Source organism: Aquarana catesbeiana, linkage group LG01, assembly GCF_042186555.1.
Source record: "Aquarana catesbeiana isolate 2022-GZ linkage group LG01, ASM4218655v1, whole genome shotgun sequence".
NCBI classification, from domain to species: Eukaryota; Metazoa; Chordata; class Amphibia; order Anura; family Ranidae; genus Aquarana; species Aquarana catesbeiana.
This window is the reverse complement of record NC_133324.1, coordinates 641579000-641597147: the sequence shown is the minus strand read 5'-3', so window position 1 is coordinate 641597147 and position 18148 is coordinate 641579000. Positions and strand designations below refer to the sequence as shown.

The 18148-nt window shown below is 41.3% G+C and overlaps 1 protein-coding gene across 3 annotated transcripts in view; it reads right to left on the bottom strand.

Annotated features, from left to right (window-relative positions):
* The window catches only part of SMARCAD1 (SNF2 related chromatin remodeling ATPase with DExD box 1), a 193097-nt gene that overhangs the window by 53751 nt on the left and 121198 nt on the right, over positions 1-18148 (bottom strand). For all 3 annotated transcript variants that reach the window (XM_073601046.1, XM_073601047.1, XM_073601049.1), the window contains 4 exons: positions 5266-5356; positions 4671-4770; positions 3260-3319; positions 3102-3177 (listed from right to left, as the gene is read on the bottom strand). In XM_073601046.1, the coding sequence (XP_073457147.1) occupies positions 3102-3177; positions 3260-3319; positions 4671-4770; positions 5266-5356 (327 nt within the window). The remainder of the gene's footprint in view (positions 1-3101; positions 3178-3259; positions 3320-4670; positions 4771-5265; positions 5357-18148) is intronic.

Sequence of the window (18148 nt, the reverse complement as noted above, 5' to 3'; positions counted from 1 at the left end):
CTATATTGGGGTACTTACAAGTCTTAGGAATGTTATGACCTTATATAGCTCAGTTATATTTTCACTGAGGATTGACCACCAGATGGTCAGCAACATTTTTAGCTCACAATTTATGGTGTATGTTTTTAGTTTTTTTTTTAATTTATCAATATTTTTTGCCATAATAAAGTTTATATATAAAGCGTTTTTAATTATGCCTAAAAAGTCAATTTCTTCTTTATTTCCAAATTTCCTTGACAAATACTAGGACTTGGCATAGTGCATTTGTATGTTGTCCACAGTACCACCCTCTGAGGACATCATTATTTTGTCCATTTATTACTAGTCCTCAACAACATGACTCGCCCCAGATGGAAAGGCTTGAGAAGACCTAAAGATGACCATACACTCCCCCTTCAGCAAAAGTATAGGTGTTGCCATGTCATGTTATAATGGAGCACCATAGGGGTCAAGTAAGTCAAGTTCTATTTAAAGGTTTTTGGATTTGCTATATTTTTGAGGGATGTGACACCTTATATATATGAAGCACAAATGGACCAATATCTTAGTTCTCGCATCTAGTTGTAATCAGGTGCATTTGAAAGTGTGAATGTACCCTTAGGCAGAAGGAATTATGTGGCTTCAAAACCACCTTGCTGTTGTGAAGCACAAGAAAAGGCTCCTTACAGGAGAAAGTCACAGATGGCCCAATTGAGGTGACAGCTATAAGAAAGGCAATTGTGCATGATAGAGAGCAAAATATCCCAAATAGGTTCAATCTGTGGTCTCTATAGGACCAACCGCATCATGGCGTTAGCGGGGAGTGTACCACTGGAACAATGTGGGACACCCCTTAAAAAAGATTCTGATTAAAAAATGGGAAGCCTGCAGTGTCTGGAGGGGTACCACCACCTTATATTATTCTTAGGACTAAGAACTAGTCCAGTTATGACTGAAGGAAAGGATTTGACGTGGGAACACATTGGATGCCTTCAGCTGTCACTGTGCTCTTGCTCAGCGTCTAATGTGTCCCTGTACCTTTAAGGATGAGTGGGATTCTTCCAGGCAAAATGCCCTTAATTTATCCACTGCTATACTCTGAGCTTTGGGACATTTATTGGCCTCCAAGCTTGATTTGAAGACCATGTCCTTTGGGCTGACAGAATCCAGTATTGCCCCTTAGCCTGACAGGCTGCCATCAGGACTTTCCCCACCTAGGGGGAGGAAAGGATTTCACCAGCTCTAGTTCTGTGTGCGTTTCGTTTGTTAAGAGACCAAAGTAATCCTGGTTAACTGTTATAGGACCATATACACCGTATATAGTGACATAATTTGAAGGAGTTTGGCTATGTTAGCCCATCTGATTTTTGTGAGGTCACACTCCTTAGGTAGCACTTGACAGCATAATTCTTTTATAAATCAATAGAAGGACATCGGTTTAATGACCTTTTGCATGCCCAGCCAACATAGAAACAAAGTCCTCCTGATATAGGCAAGTCTCTTGAAGGAAAGCAATGTTCATGCATATGCTTTTTTAGGTAACTAATGACTTTCATTTGTTAGGCAAGCGTAGTCCTTTGACATGCCAAGTCACCATTTTCATGAAAGGTCATATGTATGTCGAGGCTCCAGATATATGAGAAAAGTCTATGGTGGGGATGAGGATGGGTGTACAGGCAAAGTTTCTCCTCCCCAAATCTCGAACTAGTAGGTCCCATAGTAGTGTTGAGTAAGCATCAAATGCATATCCATATACACAATTATTCACTTAAAGTCCCATTGTATACTTTTTTTCTGATGTGGCTGGAAGAGTGATGCATTAGTTAAATGCAAGGGATGCATAAAATGTAGCCTGTTGTAGATGTAAGATAAATGAGCCATGTTCTATAGAGCCTGGGCCAGTCAGTATCTTGTGGGGTGGCGTGGTTACGCTTATTCATCTTGGTTGTGCGTGCTTCTGCTTCTCCATAGCTGGGTAAATGGAAATCCACTGACTGCTGGTCTGTTATTGGCACACCAGATCTAGGTGAACAGTTGGCTGGCCAGAGCTCATCTATTTAGCTTCTAGTAACATTAGGTGCACGAACCTGAACTATGCTTTTATATAATTAAAAATACTAAGCTCTCTTATGTGAGGTATTGGAATAACGTTAAGCTCTTATCACAAATTAACCATAAAAAGCAGGAGAACACCTTGCGTAAAGCATACCCAGGCAGGTTCAGACACACAGCCATTTACCACAGTAGTATAATTCTTTTATTTTTAATGGAACCTGTCAGGACAGAAAAAGAACTGCCATTGCCAACTTGTTTTTAAAGCAGCAGGTTCCATGAATGCATCCAGGAAAAATTCAGTGCATGCCAGGTCTCCTAATAATTGCTACAAATTATTTCGTAAAGGAAGGATAAAAAATGAAAGCTCTGGAAAATATGCTGCAAAAAAGAAAAGAAAAAAATCTGAAAAGGCAACTTTTCTATCCTGGCAGCTTCCTTTTAAATGTACACTCTAGTGCTTGAGTGAGAACAACATGCTGAACCATATCTAGTGATTTTACCATAGGGCATCATTAGCCTGTCGGCATTTCTGCTGCAGTATAGTAGTCAATTCTCTTTCACTAAACAATGGAGAGAATCCGTGGCCTCTAAACAGTAGCCTCCTTCTCACAGTGCCCATTTGCTACCTTTTAGCAGGTTACTCTACAAATTCTTCTCTATGACACACATCAAATTTAAAAACAGTTATCAAAGACCTTACTGGCAAACGACAAAACAGATAGGCCACTTACCGGCCCAAATACCCAAACTTTGTATGCGCCTGCCGCATAGCCTGCATGTTTACTGTATTAAAAGCCTGTGTGCTTTAAGTACTAGCATTCTGGGTTTTCACTCCGTCAGAAACTGAACTGAGCAACTGGCCTATGGAAATGCACATGGCCCAAATCCAGTGGTGATCGGCGAATGTATGCCATCTCAAGCCCTGAGTGTTGGATAACCAGGTAAACTTTGCATTGTGTCATACTGGGAAATGGGTGGACAGGGTCGTATGGAACTGGAAGAGATGGGTTCTATCTGTAGAGAAATTCTAAGTATAACATGTGTACCTATCCTTCTAGAATACTCACGTTGTGACAATTACATTCAATTCTATCACTTTATTAAGTATGTCATAGCGTAAGTGCTTTCGATCTTCCTGAGAACCTGAAAAGAGAGAAGTATATTTGTGCTTGAAAGACATATACACGTTTTAATGCAGAAACAAAAAAACATACTGTGTTCTTACCATAGTATAGTAAGATATTCATGTCTGGACACCACTGATTAAATTCTCGTATCCAGTTATCTGTGGAATCATATCAATATTTTAAAAAGGTCAATTAAAAGACATCTGCTATATTATTCAAGCTGAATAAATAACATTATGAACATGCAGAAGTCATGTTTTCATTAAATATTACTAAAGCTGGCCATAAAGGGGTTGTTTTTTTTCGTTCAGCAAGTGAACTGAAGAAACGGATTCCTCCACCCACACAAGCAAGGTGGATGGAAGAATCCCCCAGCTGAGGCATTGTATTCTGACTGCAGGACTCTTTTTTTTTTTAACAGTAAGACTGCAGGACTCCTTAACTGTCAAAACACACTAATAAGCGACTGCAGCTGATGATTGACAAAAGTGTTTTTAAAATTCCCATTCAACAGAAGTCGATCTAATGATAGACTTCTGTCGAACAACAAATGCTACATTATAAAATAAATGCAGTGCTAAATAATCCAAACTAATGAGTGAAAAAATATATATAAAGCATATGCAAAAAAGAAGAAAAAAAAAGTCCAGTAAGAAAAATATCCGTGCAATCATAAAATCAATGTGATCCAAATTCGTATGTGATCCGATTTCACTATAATAAGATGCACTCTTACCAGGATGATAGGACTCTATTACAGAGCCATAAACACCCAGTGTAATGTTTGTATAAGCCAGCCCATATCATCCAAACACAGGAATCAAGGATTCGGCAGATTCAATGACAGCTTGGAAAGTATACAAGGATGTATTTCCATCATGGATATGCAATAAAATAAAGCATCCACATAGCGTGAATTCGTGTAAAACACTTGAACACTGGGATTAATTTACTAAATGCAAATCCCCTCTGCACTCCAAGTGCACTTTTAAGTGCAGTCGCTGTAAATCTGAGGGGAAGCCCTGCTGATTTTATCATCCAATCATGTACAGCAAAAATGCTGTTTATTTTCGTTGCATGTTCCCCTTGGATCTACAGTGCCTGCACTTCCAAGTGCACTTGTAGTGCAAAGTGGATTTGCCTTAAGTAAATAAACCCCTTTAATTAGAAAAGGGGTTAAAAGTACTCACAATGTCACTGAATTAACAGGCATGTCAAATCAATCCAAAGCAACGAAAACCATGTAAGTAAAACAGCTCATGTACACAGCAGGACAAGCGTTGCGATGGCACATATGAAGACTCCGCCCTACATGCTTCGTCGCAGCTGATGTCATCGGGGGCATGCAACAACTGCTACACATGGATTGAAATCCAGCTGATCCCTGCTGAACCCAGACAAAATTTAATCTATCCATGGCCAGCTTTAGCCTACTAGAAAGTCTTGCTTCGCACATAGCCCCCAGTGAAGATTTCTACAGGTATATTATACTTCGTATAAACCACTAACCTAAAGTTGAAGCAGGTACTACCACAAGGTGCGGGCCCTTATTTTCCGACATGTAAAGATGCGCAAGGAATGCTATAGCTTGAACAGTTTTGCCCAAACCCTGTAAAAAAAAACACAAAATAAATAATTTCATTATGCTCAATGGTTTTCCATGGAAGCAAAGAACTTTTCCAACGCACACTTTAATCCTATTAGTATCTCACTGGATATATAGTGATTTGAACAGGCAATGGGCAGAGATTCGCTCTCAGCCAGAAAATGACCCTCAGAACAGAGCAAAAACAAAACTTGCAGCTGAAATTCCACAATGTGCGGAATCAAAAGGTGAATATTTATGCAACCAAAAATGTCTGTTTTGTTTAACTACTGGGTCACAATATATTTTGCACCCTAATATAATAGTTATGTTGTCAAACTCAAACTGTTAAAATCGCAAATCTCAATGTCCAAAGGGGTGAATACTTAAGCAAGACACATTAATTTTTTCTGGGTTACATCTGCCAAAAGCAAAGTCTTTTTTTTTTTTTTTTCTTTTACATGTTTTAAATGGCAATTCAGGAAGTATAGTAAAAGATTCAGGTACAGAACAACTCACCATCTCATCTGCCAAAATTCCATTGACATTATGTTTGTGAAGCAAAGCTAGCCAATTCAAACCAATCTTCTGGTAAGGCTTGAGCTCTAGACTTTAAAAATAAAAGCATTGTCAACAAACACTTGTGATGGCAGGAACTAGAGGGTGTTTAAGACAAAGGATGATTAAATCGGAAAAAGAATAAATGAATGCCAACAATATAAGGCTAAAAATAATAAAAAAGTATAAGTAGATTTAAAAGAGTACATTTGTTTTGACATTATAATCTGCTTGTTAGCGGTGTCATTTTTCTCACATCATTTACAACCAACTGCCACAACTGTAAGCAGAGATAACCAAAAGGATCACAGTAAGTAGCGGCACATGGGCTTATACCTCTCAAAACACCAACATCAGAATCACTCAAGCTACCCCGACGCTACGCTGGGCTTTCACGCCTGCTGACATTATATACATTTTCTTTACTATCACAACAGCAACAGTTGGAATCAAACCACCTTAGACTTAACAGTGTCTACAGTGGGAGCATAAAGAGCTTGCCACTGCAGCTGGATCCAGATGGATGATAAAATAAAGTTTTTATATTATCCTTAAAATAAATTAACATTACAAGACACATGATGGTATTTCAGAGACGCAGGGTTATACTGCCTTTAGGAGATTTTGACATTGGCAAGACAGAAATTCTACTTTTTTGTTTTTTTTAACACAACCAGGGGGTAGTTGGGGATGCTAAATACGTATGTTATATTCATTATTCCGGAAATGGACCATGAGCTTATAATTCCACCTTGCATACAGTGAAGCACGTATCACATACTTTCCCCTTCCCTCAGCCATTCACAAAAAGCCTTGTATAATTTTCACTGAATACAAGGCTTAATGTAAATATGTAGGGATATTTCGTGGTTTACCTGCCCCTCCCACAGAAAGCTTGTATTCAGTTGAAAGAATACAAAGCTTTTGTGAATGGCTGGATAAACTTGTTCAGAACTGTACCAAAGAGGTATTCCCCCATCACAGGGCATACTTAACCACTTAAGGACCGCCTAACGCCGATTTACGTCGGCAAGGCGGCACGGGCAGGCAAAATCACGTACATGTACGTGATTTGCCTCTCGCGGGTGGGGGGTCCGATCGGACCCCCCCCCGGTGCCCGAAGCGGTCCCGTTCTGTTCCCCGGCGATCCGAGATGAGGGGGAGGCCATCCGTTCGTGGCCCCCCCCTCGCGATCGCCGCCGGCCAATGGGAACACTCCTTTGCTGCTGTATGCTAAACAGCAGCAAAGGAAATGATGTCATCTCCCCTCGGCTCGGTAGTTTCCGTTCCAGCGCCGAGGGGAGAAGACATCAATGTGAGTGAAAACACACTACACAACACAGTAGAACATGCCAGGCATACAAAACACCCCGATCCCCCCCCCGATCGCCCCCCGATCCCCCCCCAATCACCCCCCCCCCCCCTGTCACAAACTGACACCAGCAGGTTTTTTTTTTTTTTTCTGATTACTGCATAGTGTCAGTTTGTGACAGTTACAGTGTTGGGACAGTGAGTATTACCCCCCTTTAGGTCTAGGGTACCCCCCTAACCCCCCCTAATAAAGTTTTAACCCCTTGATCACCCCCTGTCACCAGTGTTGCTAAGCGATCATTTTTCTGATCGCTGTATTAGTGTCGCTGGTGACGCTAGTTAGTGAGGTAAATATTTAGGTTCGCCGTCAGCGTTTTATAGTGACAGGGACCCCCATATACTACCTAATAAATGTTTTAACCCCTTGATTGCCCCCTAGTTAACCCTTTCACCACTGATCACCGTATAACCGTTACGGGTGACGCAGGTTAGTTCGTTTATTTTTTATAGTGTCAGGGCACCCGCCGTTTATTACCTAATAAAGGTTTAGCCCCCTGATCGCCCGGCGGTGATATGCGTCGCCCCAGGCAGCGTCAGATTAGCGCCAGTACCGCTAACACCCACGCACGCAGCATGCGCCTCCCTTAGTGGTATAGTATCTGATCGGATCAATATCTGATCTGATCAGATCTATACTAGCGTCCCCAGCAGTTTAGGGTTCCCAAAAACACAGTGTTAGCGGGATCAGCCCAGATACCCGCTAGCACCTGCGTTTTGCCCCTCCGCCCAGCCCACCCAAGTGCAGTATCGATCGATCACTGTCACTTACAAAACACTAAACGCATAACTGCAGCGTTCGCAGAGTCAGGCCTGATCCCTGCGATCGCTAACAGTTTTTTTGGTAGCATTTTGGTGAACTGGCAAGCAAGCACCAGGCAGCGTCAGGTTAGCGCCAGTACCGCTAACACCCACGCACGCACCGTACACCTCCCTTAGTGGTATAGTATCTGATCGGATCAATATCTGATCCGATCAGATCTATACTAGCGTCCCCAGCAGTTTAGGGTTCCCAAAAACGCAGTGTTAGCGGGATCAGCCCAGATACCTGCTAGCACCTGCGTTGTGCCCCTCCGCCCGGCCCAGCCCAGCCCACCCAAGTGCAGTATCGATCGATCACTGACACTTACAAGGCACTAAACGCATAACTGCAGCGTTCGCAGAGTCAGGCCTGATCCCTGCGATCGCTAACAGTTTTTTTGGAAGCTTTTTATTGAACTGGCAAGCACCAGCGGCCTAGTACACCCCGGTCGTAGTCAAACCAGCACTGCAGTAACACTTGGTGACGTGGCGAGTCCCATAAGTGCAGTTCAAGCTGGTGAGGTGGCAAGCACAAGTAGTGTCCCGCTGCCACCAAAAAGACAAACACAGGCCCGTCGTGCCCATAGTGCCCTTCCTGCTGCATTCGCCAATCCTAATTGGGAACCCACCACTTCTGCAGCGCCCGTACTTCCCCCATTCACATCCCCCAACGAAATGCAGTCGGCTGCATGAGAGGCATTTTTATGTGCTCCCGAGTACCCCTACCCAACGAACCCCCCCCAAAAAGATGTTGTGTCTGCAGCAAACGCGGATATAGGCGTGACACCCGCTATTATTGTCCCTCCTGTCCTGACAATCCTGGTCTTTGCATTGGTGAATGTTTTGAACGCTACCATACACTAGTTGAGTATTAGCGTAGGGTACAGCATTGCACAGACTAGGCACACTTTCACAGGGTCTCCCAAGATGCCATCGCATTTTGAGAGACCCGAACCTGGAACCGGTTACAGTTATAAAAGTTAGTTACAAAAAAAGTGTAAAAAAAAAAAAAAATATATATAAAATAAAAAAAAATAGTTGTCGTTTTATTGTTCTCTCTCTCTATTCTCTCTCTCTATTGTTCTGCTCTTTTTTTACTGTATTCTATTCTGCAGTGTTTTATTGTTATTGTTATTGTTATTATGTTTTATCATGTTTGTTTTTCAGGTATGTAATTATTTATACTTTATTGTTTACTGTGCTTTATTGTTAACCATTTTTTTGTCTTCAGGTACGCCATTCACAACTTTGAGTGGTTATACCAGAATGATGCCTGCAGGTTTAGGTATCATCTTGGTATCATTCTTTTCAGCCAGCGGTCGGCTTTCATGTAAAAGCAATCCTAGCGGCTAATTAGCCTCTAGACTGCCTTTACAAGCCGTGGGAGGGAATGCCCCCCCCCCCCCCCCACCGTCTTCCGTGTTTTTCTCTGGCTCTCCTGTCTCAACAGGGAACCTGAGAATGCAGCCGGTGATTCAGCCAGCTGACCATAGAGCTGATCAGAGACCAGAGTGGCTCCAAACATCTCTATGGCCTAAGAAACCGGAAGCTACGAGCATTTTATGACTTAGATTTCGCCGGATGTAAATAGCGCCATTGGGAAATTGGGGAAGCATTTTATCACACCGATCTTGGTGTGGTCAGATGCTTTGAGGGCAGAGGAGAGATCTAGGGTCTAATAGACCCCAATTTTTTCAAAAAAGAGTACCTGTCACTACCTATTGCTATCATAGGGGATATTTACATTCCCCGAGATAACAATAAAAATGATTTAAAAAAAAAAAAAATGAAAGGAACAGTTTAAAAATAAGATAAAAAAGCAAAAAAATAATAAAGAAAAAAAAAAAAAAAAAAAAAAGCACCCCTGTCGCCCCCTGCTCTTGCGCTAAGGCGAACGCAAGCGGCGGTCTGTCGTCAAACGTAAACAGCAATTGCACCATGCATGTGAGGTATCGCCGCGAAGGTCAGATCGAGGGCAGTAATTTTTGCAGTAGACCTCCTCTGTAGATCTAAAGTGGTAACCTGTAAAGGCTTTTAAAGGCTTTTAAAAATGTATTTATTTTGTTGCCACTGCACGTTTGTGCGCAATTGTAAAGCATGTCATGTTTGGTATCCATGTACTCGGTCTAAGATCATCTTTTTTATTTCATCAAACATTTGGGCAATATAGTGTGTTTTAGTGCATTAAAATTTAAAAAAGTGTGTTTTTTCCCCAAAAAATGCGTTTGAAAAATCGCTGCGCAAATACTGTGTGAAAAAAAAAAATGAAACACCCACCATTTTAATCTGTAGGGCATTTGCTTTAAAAAAATATATAATGTTTGGGGGTTCAAAGTAATTTTCTTGCAAAAAAAAAAAACTTTTTCATGTAAAAAATAAGTGTCAGAAAGGGCTTTGTCTTCAAGTGGTTAGAAGAGTGGGTGATGTGTGACATAAGCTTCTAAATGTTGTGCATAAAATGCCAGGACAGTTCAAAACCCCCCCAAATGACCCCATTTTGGAAAGTAGACATCCCAAGCTATTTGCTGAGAGGCATGTCGAGTCCATGGAATATTTTATATTGCGACACAAGTTGCGGGAAAGAGACAAATTTTTTTTTTTTTTTTTTTTTTTTTTGCACAAAGTTGTCACTAAATGATATATTGCTCAAACATGCCATGGGAATATGTGAAATTACACCCCAAAATACATTCTGCTGCTTCTCCTGAGTACGGGGATACCATATGTGTGAGACTTTTTGGGAGCCTAGCCGTGTACGGGACCCCGAAAACCAAGCACCGCCTTCAGGCTTTCTAAGGGGCGTGAATTTTTGATTTCACTCTTCACTGCCTATCACAGTTTCGGAGGCCATGGAATGCCCAGGTGGCACAAAACCCCCCCAAATGACCCCATTTTGGAAAGTAGACACCCCAAGCTATTTGCTGAGAGGTATAGTGAGTATTTTGCAGACCTCACTTTTTGTCACAAAGTTTTGAAATTTGAAAAAAGAAAAAAAAAAAAAGTTTTTTCTTGTCTTTCTTCATTTTCAAAAACAAATGAGAGCTGCAAAATACTCACCATGCCTCTCAGCAAATAGCTTGGGGTGTCTACTTTCCAAAATGGGGTCATTTGGGGGGGTTTTGTGCCACCTGGGCATTCCATGGCCTCCGAAACGGTGTTAGGCAGTGAAGAGTAAAATCAAAAATTCACGCCCTTAAAAACGCTGAAGGCGGTGATTGGTTTTCGGGGCCCCGTACGCGGCTAGGCTCCCAAAAAGTCCCACACATGTGGTATCCCTATACTCAGGAGAAGCAGCTAAATGTATTTTGGGGTGCAATTCCACATAGGCCCATGGCCTGTGTGAGCAATATATCATTTAGTGACAACTTTGTGCAAAAAAAAAAAAAAAAAAAAAAAAAGTGTCACTTTCCCGCAACTTGTGTCAAAATATAAAATATTCCATGGACTCAATATGCCTCTCAGCAAATAGCTTGGGGTGTCTACTTTCCAAAATGGGGTCATTTGGGGGGGGTTGTGCCACCTGGGCATTCCATGGCCTCCGAAACTGTGATAGGCAGTGAAGAGTGAAATCAAAAAGTTACACCCTTAGAAATCCTGAAGGCGGTGATTGGTTTTCGGGGTCCCATACGCGGCTAGGCTCCCAAAAAGTCCCACACATGTGGTATCCCCGTACTCAGGAGAAGTAGCTGAATATATTTTGGGGTGCAATTCCACATAGGCCCATGGCCTGTGTGAGCAATATATCATTTAGTGACAACTTTTTGTAAATATTTTTTTTTTTTTTTGTCATTATTCAATCACTTGGGACAAAAAAAATAAATATTCAATGGGTTCAACATGCCTATCAGCAATTTCCTTGGGGTGTCTACTTTCCAAAATGGGGTCATTTGGGGGGGTTTTGTACTGCCCTGCCATTTTAGCACCTCAAGAAATGACATAGGCAGTCATAAACTAAAAGCTGTGTAAATTCCAGAAAATGTACCCTAGTTTGTAGACGCTATAACTTTTGCGCAAACCAATAAATATACGCTTATTGACATTTTTTTTACCAAAGACATGTGGCCGAATACATTTTGGCCTAAATGTATGACTAAAATTGAGTTTATTGGATTTTTTTTATAACAAAAAGTAGAAAATATCATTTTTTTTCAAAATTTTCGGTCTTTTTCCGTTTATAGCGCAAAAAATAAAAACTGCAGAAGTGATCAAATACCATCAAAAGAAAGCTCTATTTGTGGGAAGAAAAGGACGCAAATTTCGTTTGGGTACAGCATTGCATAACCGCGCAATTAGCAGTTAAAGCGACGCAGTGCAAAAATTGGAAAAAGACCTCTGGTCCTTAGGCAGCATAATGGTCCGGGGCTCAAGTGGTTATCTGGTATTTTTTTGCAATGATTTTCTGCAGACCAACACACATAGCAATAGCGGGTTGCATGCAGGTCCTAGAAAGGAAAAGGGGTTTGGAAAAGTATCTGATTGCATACAAATTGAAACTCTTAAGGTTTGACCTCATATTATATGGTTTTGGTAAATCTAAAGGAAAACAATCTACAGAAAATTGTATAGTGTGTATCCAGCTTTAGTTCCGCACTGGGACGAAAGTCTTGTTAAGACAAGCAAATGCTGGATTTACCGAGGGGGCAGTCCATTATGTTAGGAACGCGCACAGGGTATTGGGAAAAACGTGGAGGAAAGACTTTGTTCAGCTTAAGTAAATTACTATATAAAACATGCCATATTTTAAGTGAACCCAGACCAGCAACTGTAGGCAAAACTGACGCTGGTCGTTCCAGGTCTACATATGTGCAAACTCTGTCAATTAAACTGGTCCTACATGATTTTTTTTTTTTTTTTGCTCAACAAGCAGGTTTAACTAAAAAAAACAAAACAGATTTCCCCATCCACACAATCTAGGTGGATGGGAGAATCACTCCCGCTGTGGTATTGTATTCCGTCAGTGGGGAACCTACCCTGCCATCAGAATACAATGATTAGGGGTGCAGTCTATAGCCGGTGGCACTGATTGTTTGGTAAAAACCCAATAAGCTAGTTGTACACAAGTCGATCGTGGTCTGCTAGACCAGCCAAATTTGGATCCATGTATGGCCGGCTTACGAGTTGCAATAGGGTCCACAATCTGTGGCTACAATATATGCTTTTATTTTATATTATTTCAATATTTCTTTATTAGTATTTTCAGTAAAATGAAAGGAAAGTCAATTCCATTGAGATGTAACCAAACTTATAAAATGTAGATTAAACAGAGGTAATATATGCAAACCTTGTTGACTCCAGATGGGGGGGGGGGGGGGGGGTTGGACCAGCTAGGTAAGCAGTAGTGCTGTATAATAGTAGGAGGGAGGATTGGAAGAGAGGAGATATGGAAACAGGAAGAATTTGTGGCATAAGGAGAGCTTCGGGTAGTTACAGTACATTTTGGGGCGTAAGAACCAAGATGACCATTGGTACAGAAACTTTTCCATACTTACGTTTTTTTCTAGCAACTAGTCTCACCATTTCATACTGAAGGTTCAGATCTGCAATTGTACTGGCGATGGATTGGGGGGGCTCTGTCGTTTTACAGAGTTTGGTGATATTTAATTTTGCCTCAAGTAGTAGGTGTATCACCACCACCCGTGATCTGGGGAGGAATGTCTCTATCCCAAAATGTAGCATTGCTAGCGAAGGGTTAGGGACAGTTGCAGACTGATATTGTAGAGATCAGAGCAAATGTTTGTTTCCAGTATGAAATTCTTGGATTTACAAAACCACAGGCTATGTGCTATGGTACTAGTACTTCCACAGGACCTCCAACAAGTAGTGGGATGTCTTGGGAAGAATTTGGAGAGCCAGTAGGGTGTCAGATACCACCTGTGTATTGTTTTTTGGTATGATTCCCAGTGGTTGGAGCAGTGGGAAGCTATAAAAGGTGAGTTTGAAGGTTCGTAACCACGTCACGGGTGCCACTAATATTTAGCTCCTCGACCCATTTTGAGAAGGTGGTGAGTTGGGAGTAGGGACAACTGTCCCTACTGAGTACATTGTGAAGATACCCTGTTTTGGGTACAAAGTACGGGTGTGGAAGTTGTAAAGTAGTTCAGGTATCTTGGCCACAGCAGGAATTTTAGATGTTTTAAGAAAGTGGGATATGCTTATAAATGTAAAGGCATCGGTTTGAGGCAGGCTGTATTCAGTTTGGAAAGCTGCAAAGATTTTTAGATTGCATTTATTGTAGAGGTCTGATATGCTACTAAAGCTTGTGTTTCTGCCAGTGTTGTACTTTAAGATTTGACAAGTGTATTGTTAGCATTTTGAGAGGGAACTGTAGAGTATGAGATGGGTGAGCTATTGCTGTTGCCTGGGTGAATTTCTTCCAGGCTGTCAGTGAGGCTGCAATTGGTGGGGAAGTAGTCACTGTTTTGGGGGAAGAACTCGCAGAAGTAAGCAGGAGGCTGTCACGCATGTTGTTAGGTAGGTTGGACGATTCCATGATAGACCAGGTTTTATTTGGATAATTAAATACATGCGTTTGAGCTAGAAAAATTATGATAATAAAAGTGAGAATCTGTATGTGAAAAATCAAAATACCAATATATCTAAAACAATATTCGTAAATAACAATCTGTGATAAATGAATTAGTGATAAAATAATTAAAGTGCAGCGTGCATATATAATGTTGAGAATCCAAGTGCAAACTTAGGTAAAAAAAAGTGCTCACCCTTTCCATAGAGTAATTAATAAAGTTCATAAATGATGAATACAAAGTGCACAAATACAGTGTCTATCAATAGTGACATCCATCATGCTCATCCAAGGAGTGTGAAAAAAATCATGCTCCTGTGTGCTGTGAACAAGGCTTATCGCTGAAAAGCGGCTGCCGCTGACAGTACTCACTGTGAAGGCTTTACAATAAATACGCTTGATGCTATGGAGCTGCTGGCTGCTTCTTTTTCCTGATGACTACATTGTCTATTGGTGTATGGGAGGACACCTCAGCTTGGGCACCCTGACTGCAACTTCCAAATTGGAGGTCAGCACCTGCATACCATTTAGAGCCCAGGAGTGGCTCCAAAGCGTGATTTGACAGTTTGGTTACCGTGTCACACGCTCTGAGGTGAGCGTATATGCTTTTGGGGGTCACTGGAGAGCACTGGAGCGTGATTTTTTTCACACTCCTTGTATGAGCATGATGGATGTCACTATTGATGGACACTGTATTTGTGCACTTTGTATTCATCATTTATGAACTTTATTAATCACTCTATGGAAAGAGTGAGCACTTTTTTTTACCTAAGTTTGCACTTGGATTTTCAACATTATATATACACGCTGCACTTTGTTAATTATTTTATCACTAATTTATCACAGATTGTTATTTACAAAATATTGTTTTAGATATATTGGTATTTAGATTTTTCACATACAGATTCTCACTTTTATTATCATAATTTTTCTAGCGCAAACGCATTTATTTAATTATCTTGCTATTTACACGGTTATGAAACGTGATTAGTGTTTGCAGCTGGCTATTACCATCGATTTATTTTGTAGGCATTAACCCATCTGTGGCTCACAAGACCTTTCTATATTTCTAGGTTTTATTTGGAGTTGGATGCTACCAGTAGTATAACTGGTCATGGATATAAGCGTAATAGTAGGTTTGGATGTGAAGGAGACTCATTCACTCCTTGTTTATGGTGCCTAGTTAAGATGTGGTGGGCACATCTAGGTAGTTTAGTGTCCCAGACATATCTTTAAATTTGCTTTTGTATTGAGGTAAAGAATGAATGGGATAACGGGATCTTTACTGTGCAAAATAAGTAGAGGAGTTTGGGAAGGATCAGCATCTTAAAAGGAGACAATCTTTCCTATTTTAGATAGGCCAGTTGTGCACATTTGACTTAGTAGTTGGGGGGGGGGGTATTTTTTGGAAGGCACAGTAGTTAAGGTCATAGAGGTATTGCAGTTAGGGGGTCAATTTTATCCCTAGGTATGGGATAGATTGACTCGTCCAAGTATAGGGAAGAGACCCTTCCAGGAGGGACTTTTGCCTATTTGTGAGATTTAGTGGAAGACCAGGGAAGGATTTAGATGAATTGAGTTTATAAAAGGAGGCTAAGCTAAATTGGTTGAGTATGTTCTGGATCGCTGGCATAAAATGGACTGGATTAGTGATCAAAAGTATGACATCAGCAAAGAGACTTATTTTATGCTCCATGTAGTTGTGCACAATGCCTGAGATGCGCTTATCCACCCTGATCCTTGCTGCTAGGGGTTCCATTAGTAGAGCAAAAATGAGGGGAGAGCGGGCATCCTTGGTACCATTTGAGATCCCAAAAGGTTTTGCTAGGGTTCCATCAGTCAACACTCTAGCTGAGGGGGATTCAGTATATAGAGTATTACAGATTGAAACCAGCCTGTGATTGCAAATTTAGAGAGTACAGCTTTCAGGAATCCCCAGTGCACCCTGTCAAACTGCTTCTCTGCATCAAGGGATAAACGCAAAGTAGGCGTTCGTGACTGGCTGACTTGATGAATTAAATTGATGACTCTCCCCTAGTTGCATCCAGTGCTTGTCTGGCAAAAAAACAGACTTGGTTCGGGTGCACTAACGAGGGGAGACATTTCAGCAATCTAGATGCAATGACTGTAGCAAATATTTTTACATCCGTGTTAAGAAGCGATATGGGCCTATAATAAGTCAGAGGTAGGATCTCTCTCTGGTTTAGGGATGGTAGTGATAATCGATCATAGCATGTCAAATCAGCAGAGAACCAGAGGTGGCAGCAGAATTGAAGCGTGTAGTGAGGTGGGGGGGTGACTAGGTTGGCAAATTTCTTGTAGAATTCGATGGTGTAGCCATTTTCTCCAGGTGATTTTTAGAGAGGGAGAGTTTTGATGGTTTTTGGAATTTCATCGTCTGAGAATGGTTGGGAGATTTAAGCCGATTGGATAAGGGTAATAGTTGGGAGGTCAATTGAGGATAGGAAGTTTTGTATACTTGGGTCTGTTGGTTGAAGAGTAGCTTTGTCGCTAGTGAGGTTGTAGAGAGGAATAGTAATCGTTAAATACAACTCTGTGGATTAGTGAGGATTTGTTTTGTGGTAGGGTGACCTGTCAGATAATAAGGTTGGAGGCCTATTAGCCCAAGGCATAGTATTTGGCTTTAGTAAATTTAAGGTTGTTTTCAAAGTTGTAGAGTAAAAGTGAGCAGAGATTTTGCCTCCGGTCAAGGAGCTTGGTGGCTAGTTTGTGGGAAGAGGCCTGTTTGTTTTGGTTTCCCAGCAATCTGGGAAAGGACCTCTTCAACGTACCCAGACCTCTGGTTCTTAGCGTTATTGTGGAGTTTAATTAGGATACCATGCATGTAGGCTTTATATGCCGACCAAAGTACAAACCTATCGGTACCTGGGTTGTCATTCAATTCAAAATAGGAGTGATGTTCAGTGGTGAGTTTTTGAATGTTATTAGGGTCTGTGATGAGAGAAGTGTTGAGTCTCCATAGACTAGGTATTCTTGGTCCAAAATTCCCCACAGTTGTGGAGACAGGTGCGTGGTCAAACCATGTGATGGATCCGATCTCGGAATCAGTCACGTCCTGAAGGGTGATTTTGTCAACAAGGAAGAAGTCAATACGGAATATGAAAGTATAAAGGAGGAGAACTAGGAGAAATCTCGTTAATTTCCGTGTTGGCATCTCCAGGGGTCGATGAGATCATTTGTTTATAGAAAGGGATTTAGGGCATGTCGATGGTGTCCATAGCTGGGTCTCCAATTATGTTGAAGTCACCTCCAAGGAGAACTGTACCTTTTTAGATGCGCTTTATCTTTTTGTAGTCGTTTATAGAATTGTAATAGTTGCTTGTTTGGACCATATATGTTAACCAATATGTAAGTGACTTGGTTAATGTCGCATATGAGGATTAGGTAGCGGCCTTGAGGGTTTGTAATGGATTGGTGAAGCTTGAATTGCAAAGAGGTATATAGCAGTGAGGATTAAGGTTTTTTTATTTAGGCCTGATGCTAAGAAGATCTGGTTGTAGTTTTTCAAGGTGAACTTGGGAGTTTTAGCAATTGCAAAGTGGGTTTCTTGCACTAAGAGGACATCAGCTTTTTGGCTGTTGGCTTCTCTGACTAGTGTGGATCTTTTCTGTGGAGAGTTTAAGCCCCTGGCATTTAATGAGACTATTTTGAAGGCCATTTTGAGGAAGGAGAGATTGTCTCCAGGTAAGAGTGGTATTTGATAGGTGTAGGTATGCGGTTTGTTAGCTCTTCTCTATATAATCTGGGGTATGTGGTTAGTCACTTGTGAAATGCGTTTGAGATCAATCAGGAAGCGGTTCGGTGGTAGGAGGTTAGCTGGTGCTGGGTTTAGATGGGGAGTCTTATTTTTTTTTTTAATTAAAAAGAGCCCTGGAACAAAGGAGATACCTGCTTAATGTGCAGAAACTGCTGCAAACAAGCGGGGGGGAAGCAGTTCATTGGGTGGATCAGGAACAACTTAAAGGCAGGCAGGTTCTGAATAATAGTGCTGCAGGTTTCCAGCTTTTTGGTGGGGGTGAGTGCAGAGAAGGTTTTTCTATGATTCTTCAGGGATCTTGATAAGCCCCTCCGGTTACCATGACAGTTGGTCAGAAGAAGCTTCGTCTAGAATGATGCGCCAGGTCCTCGGAA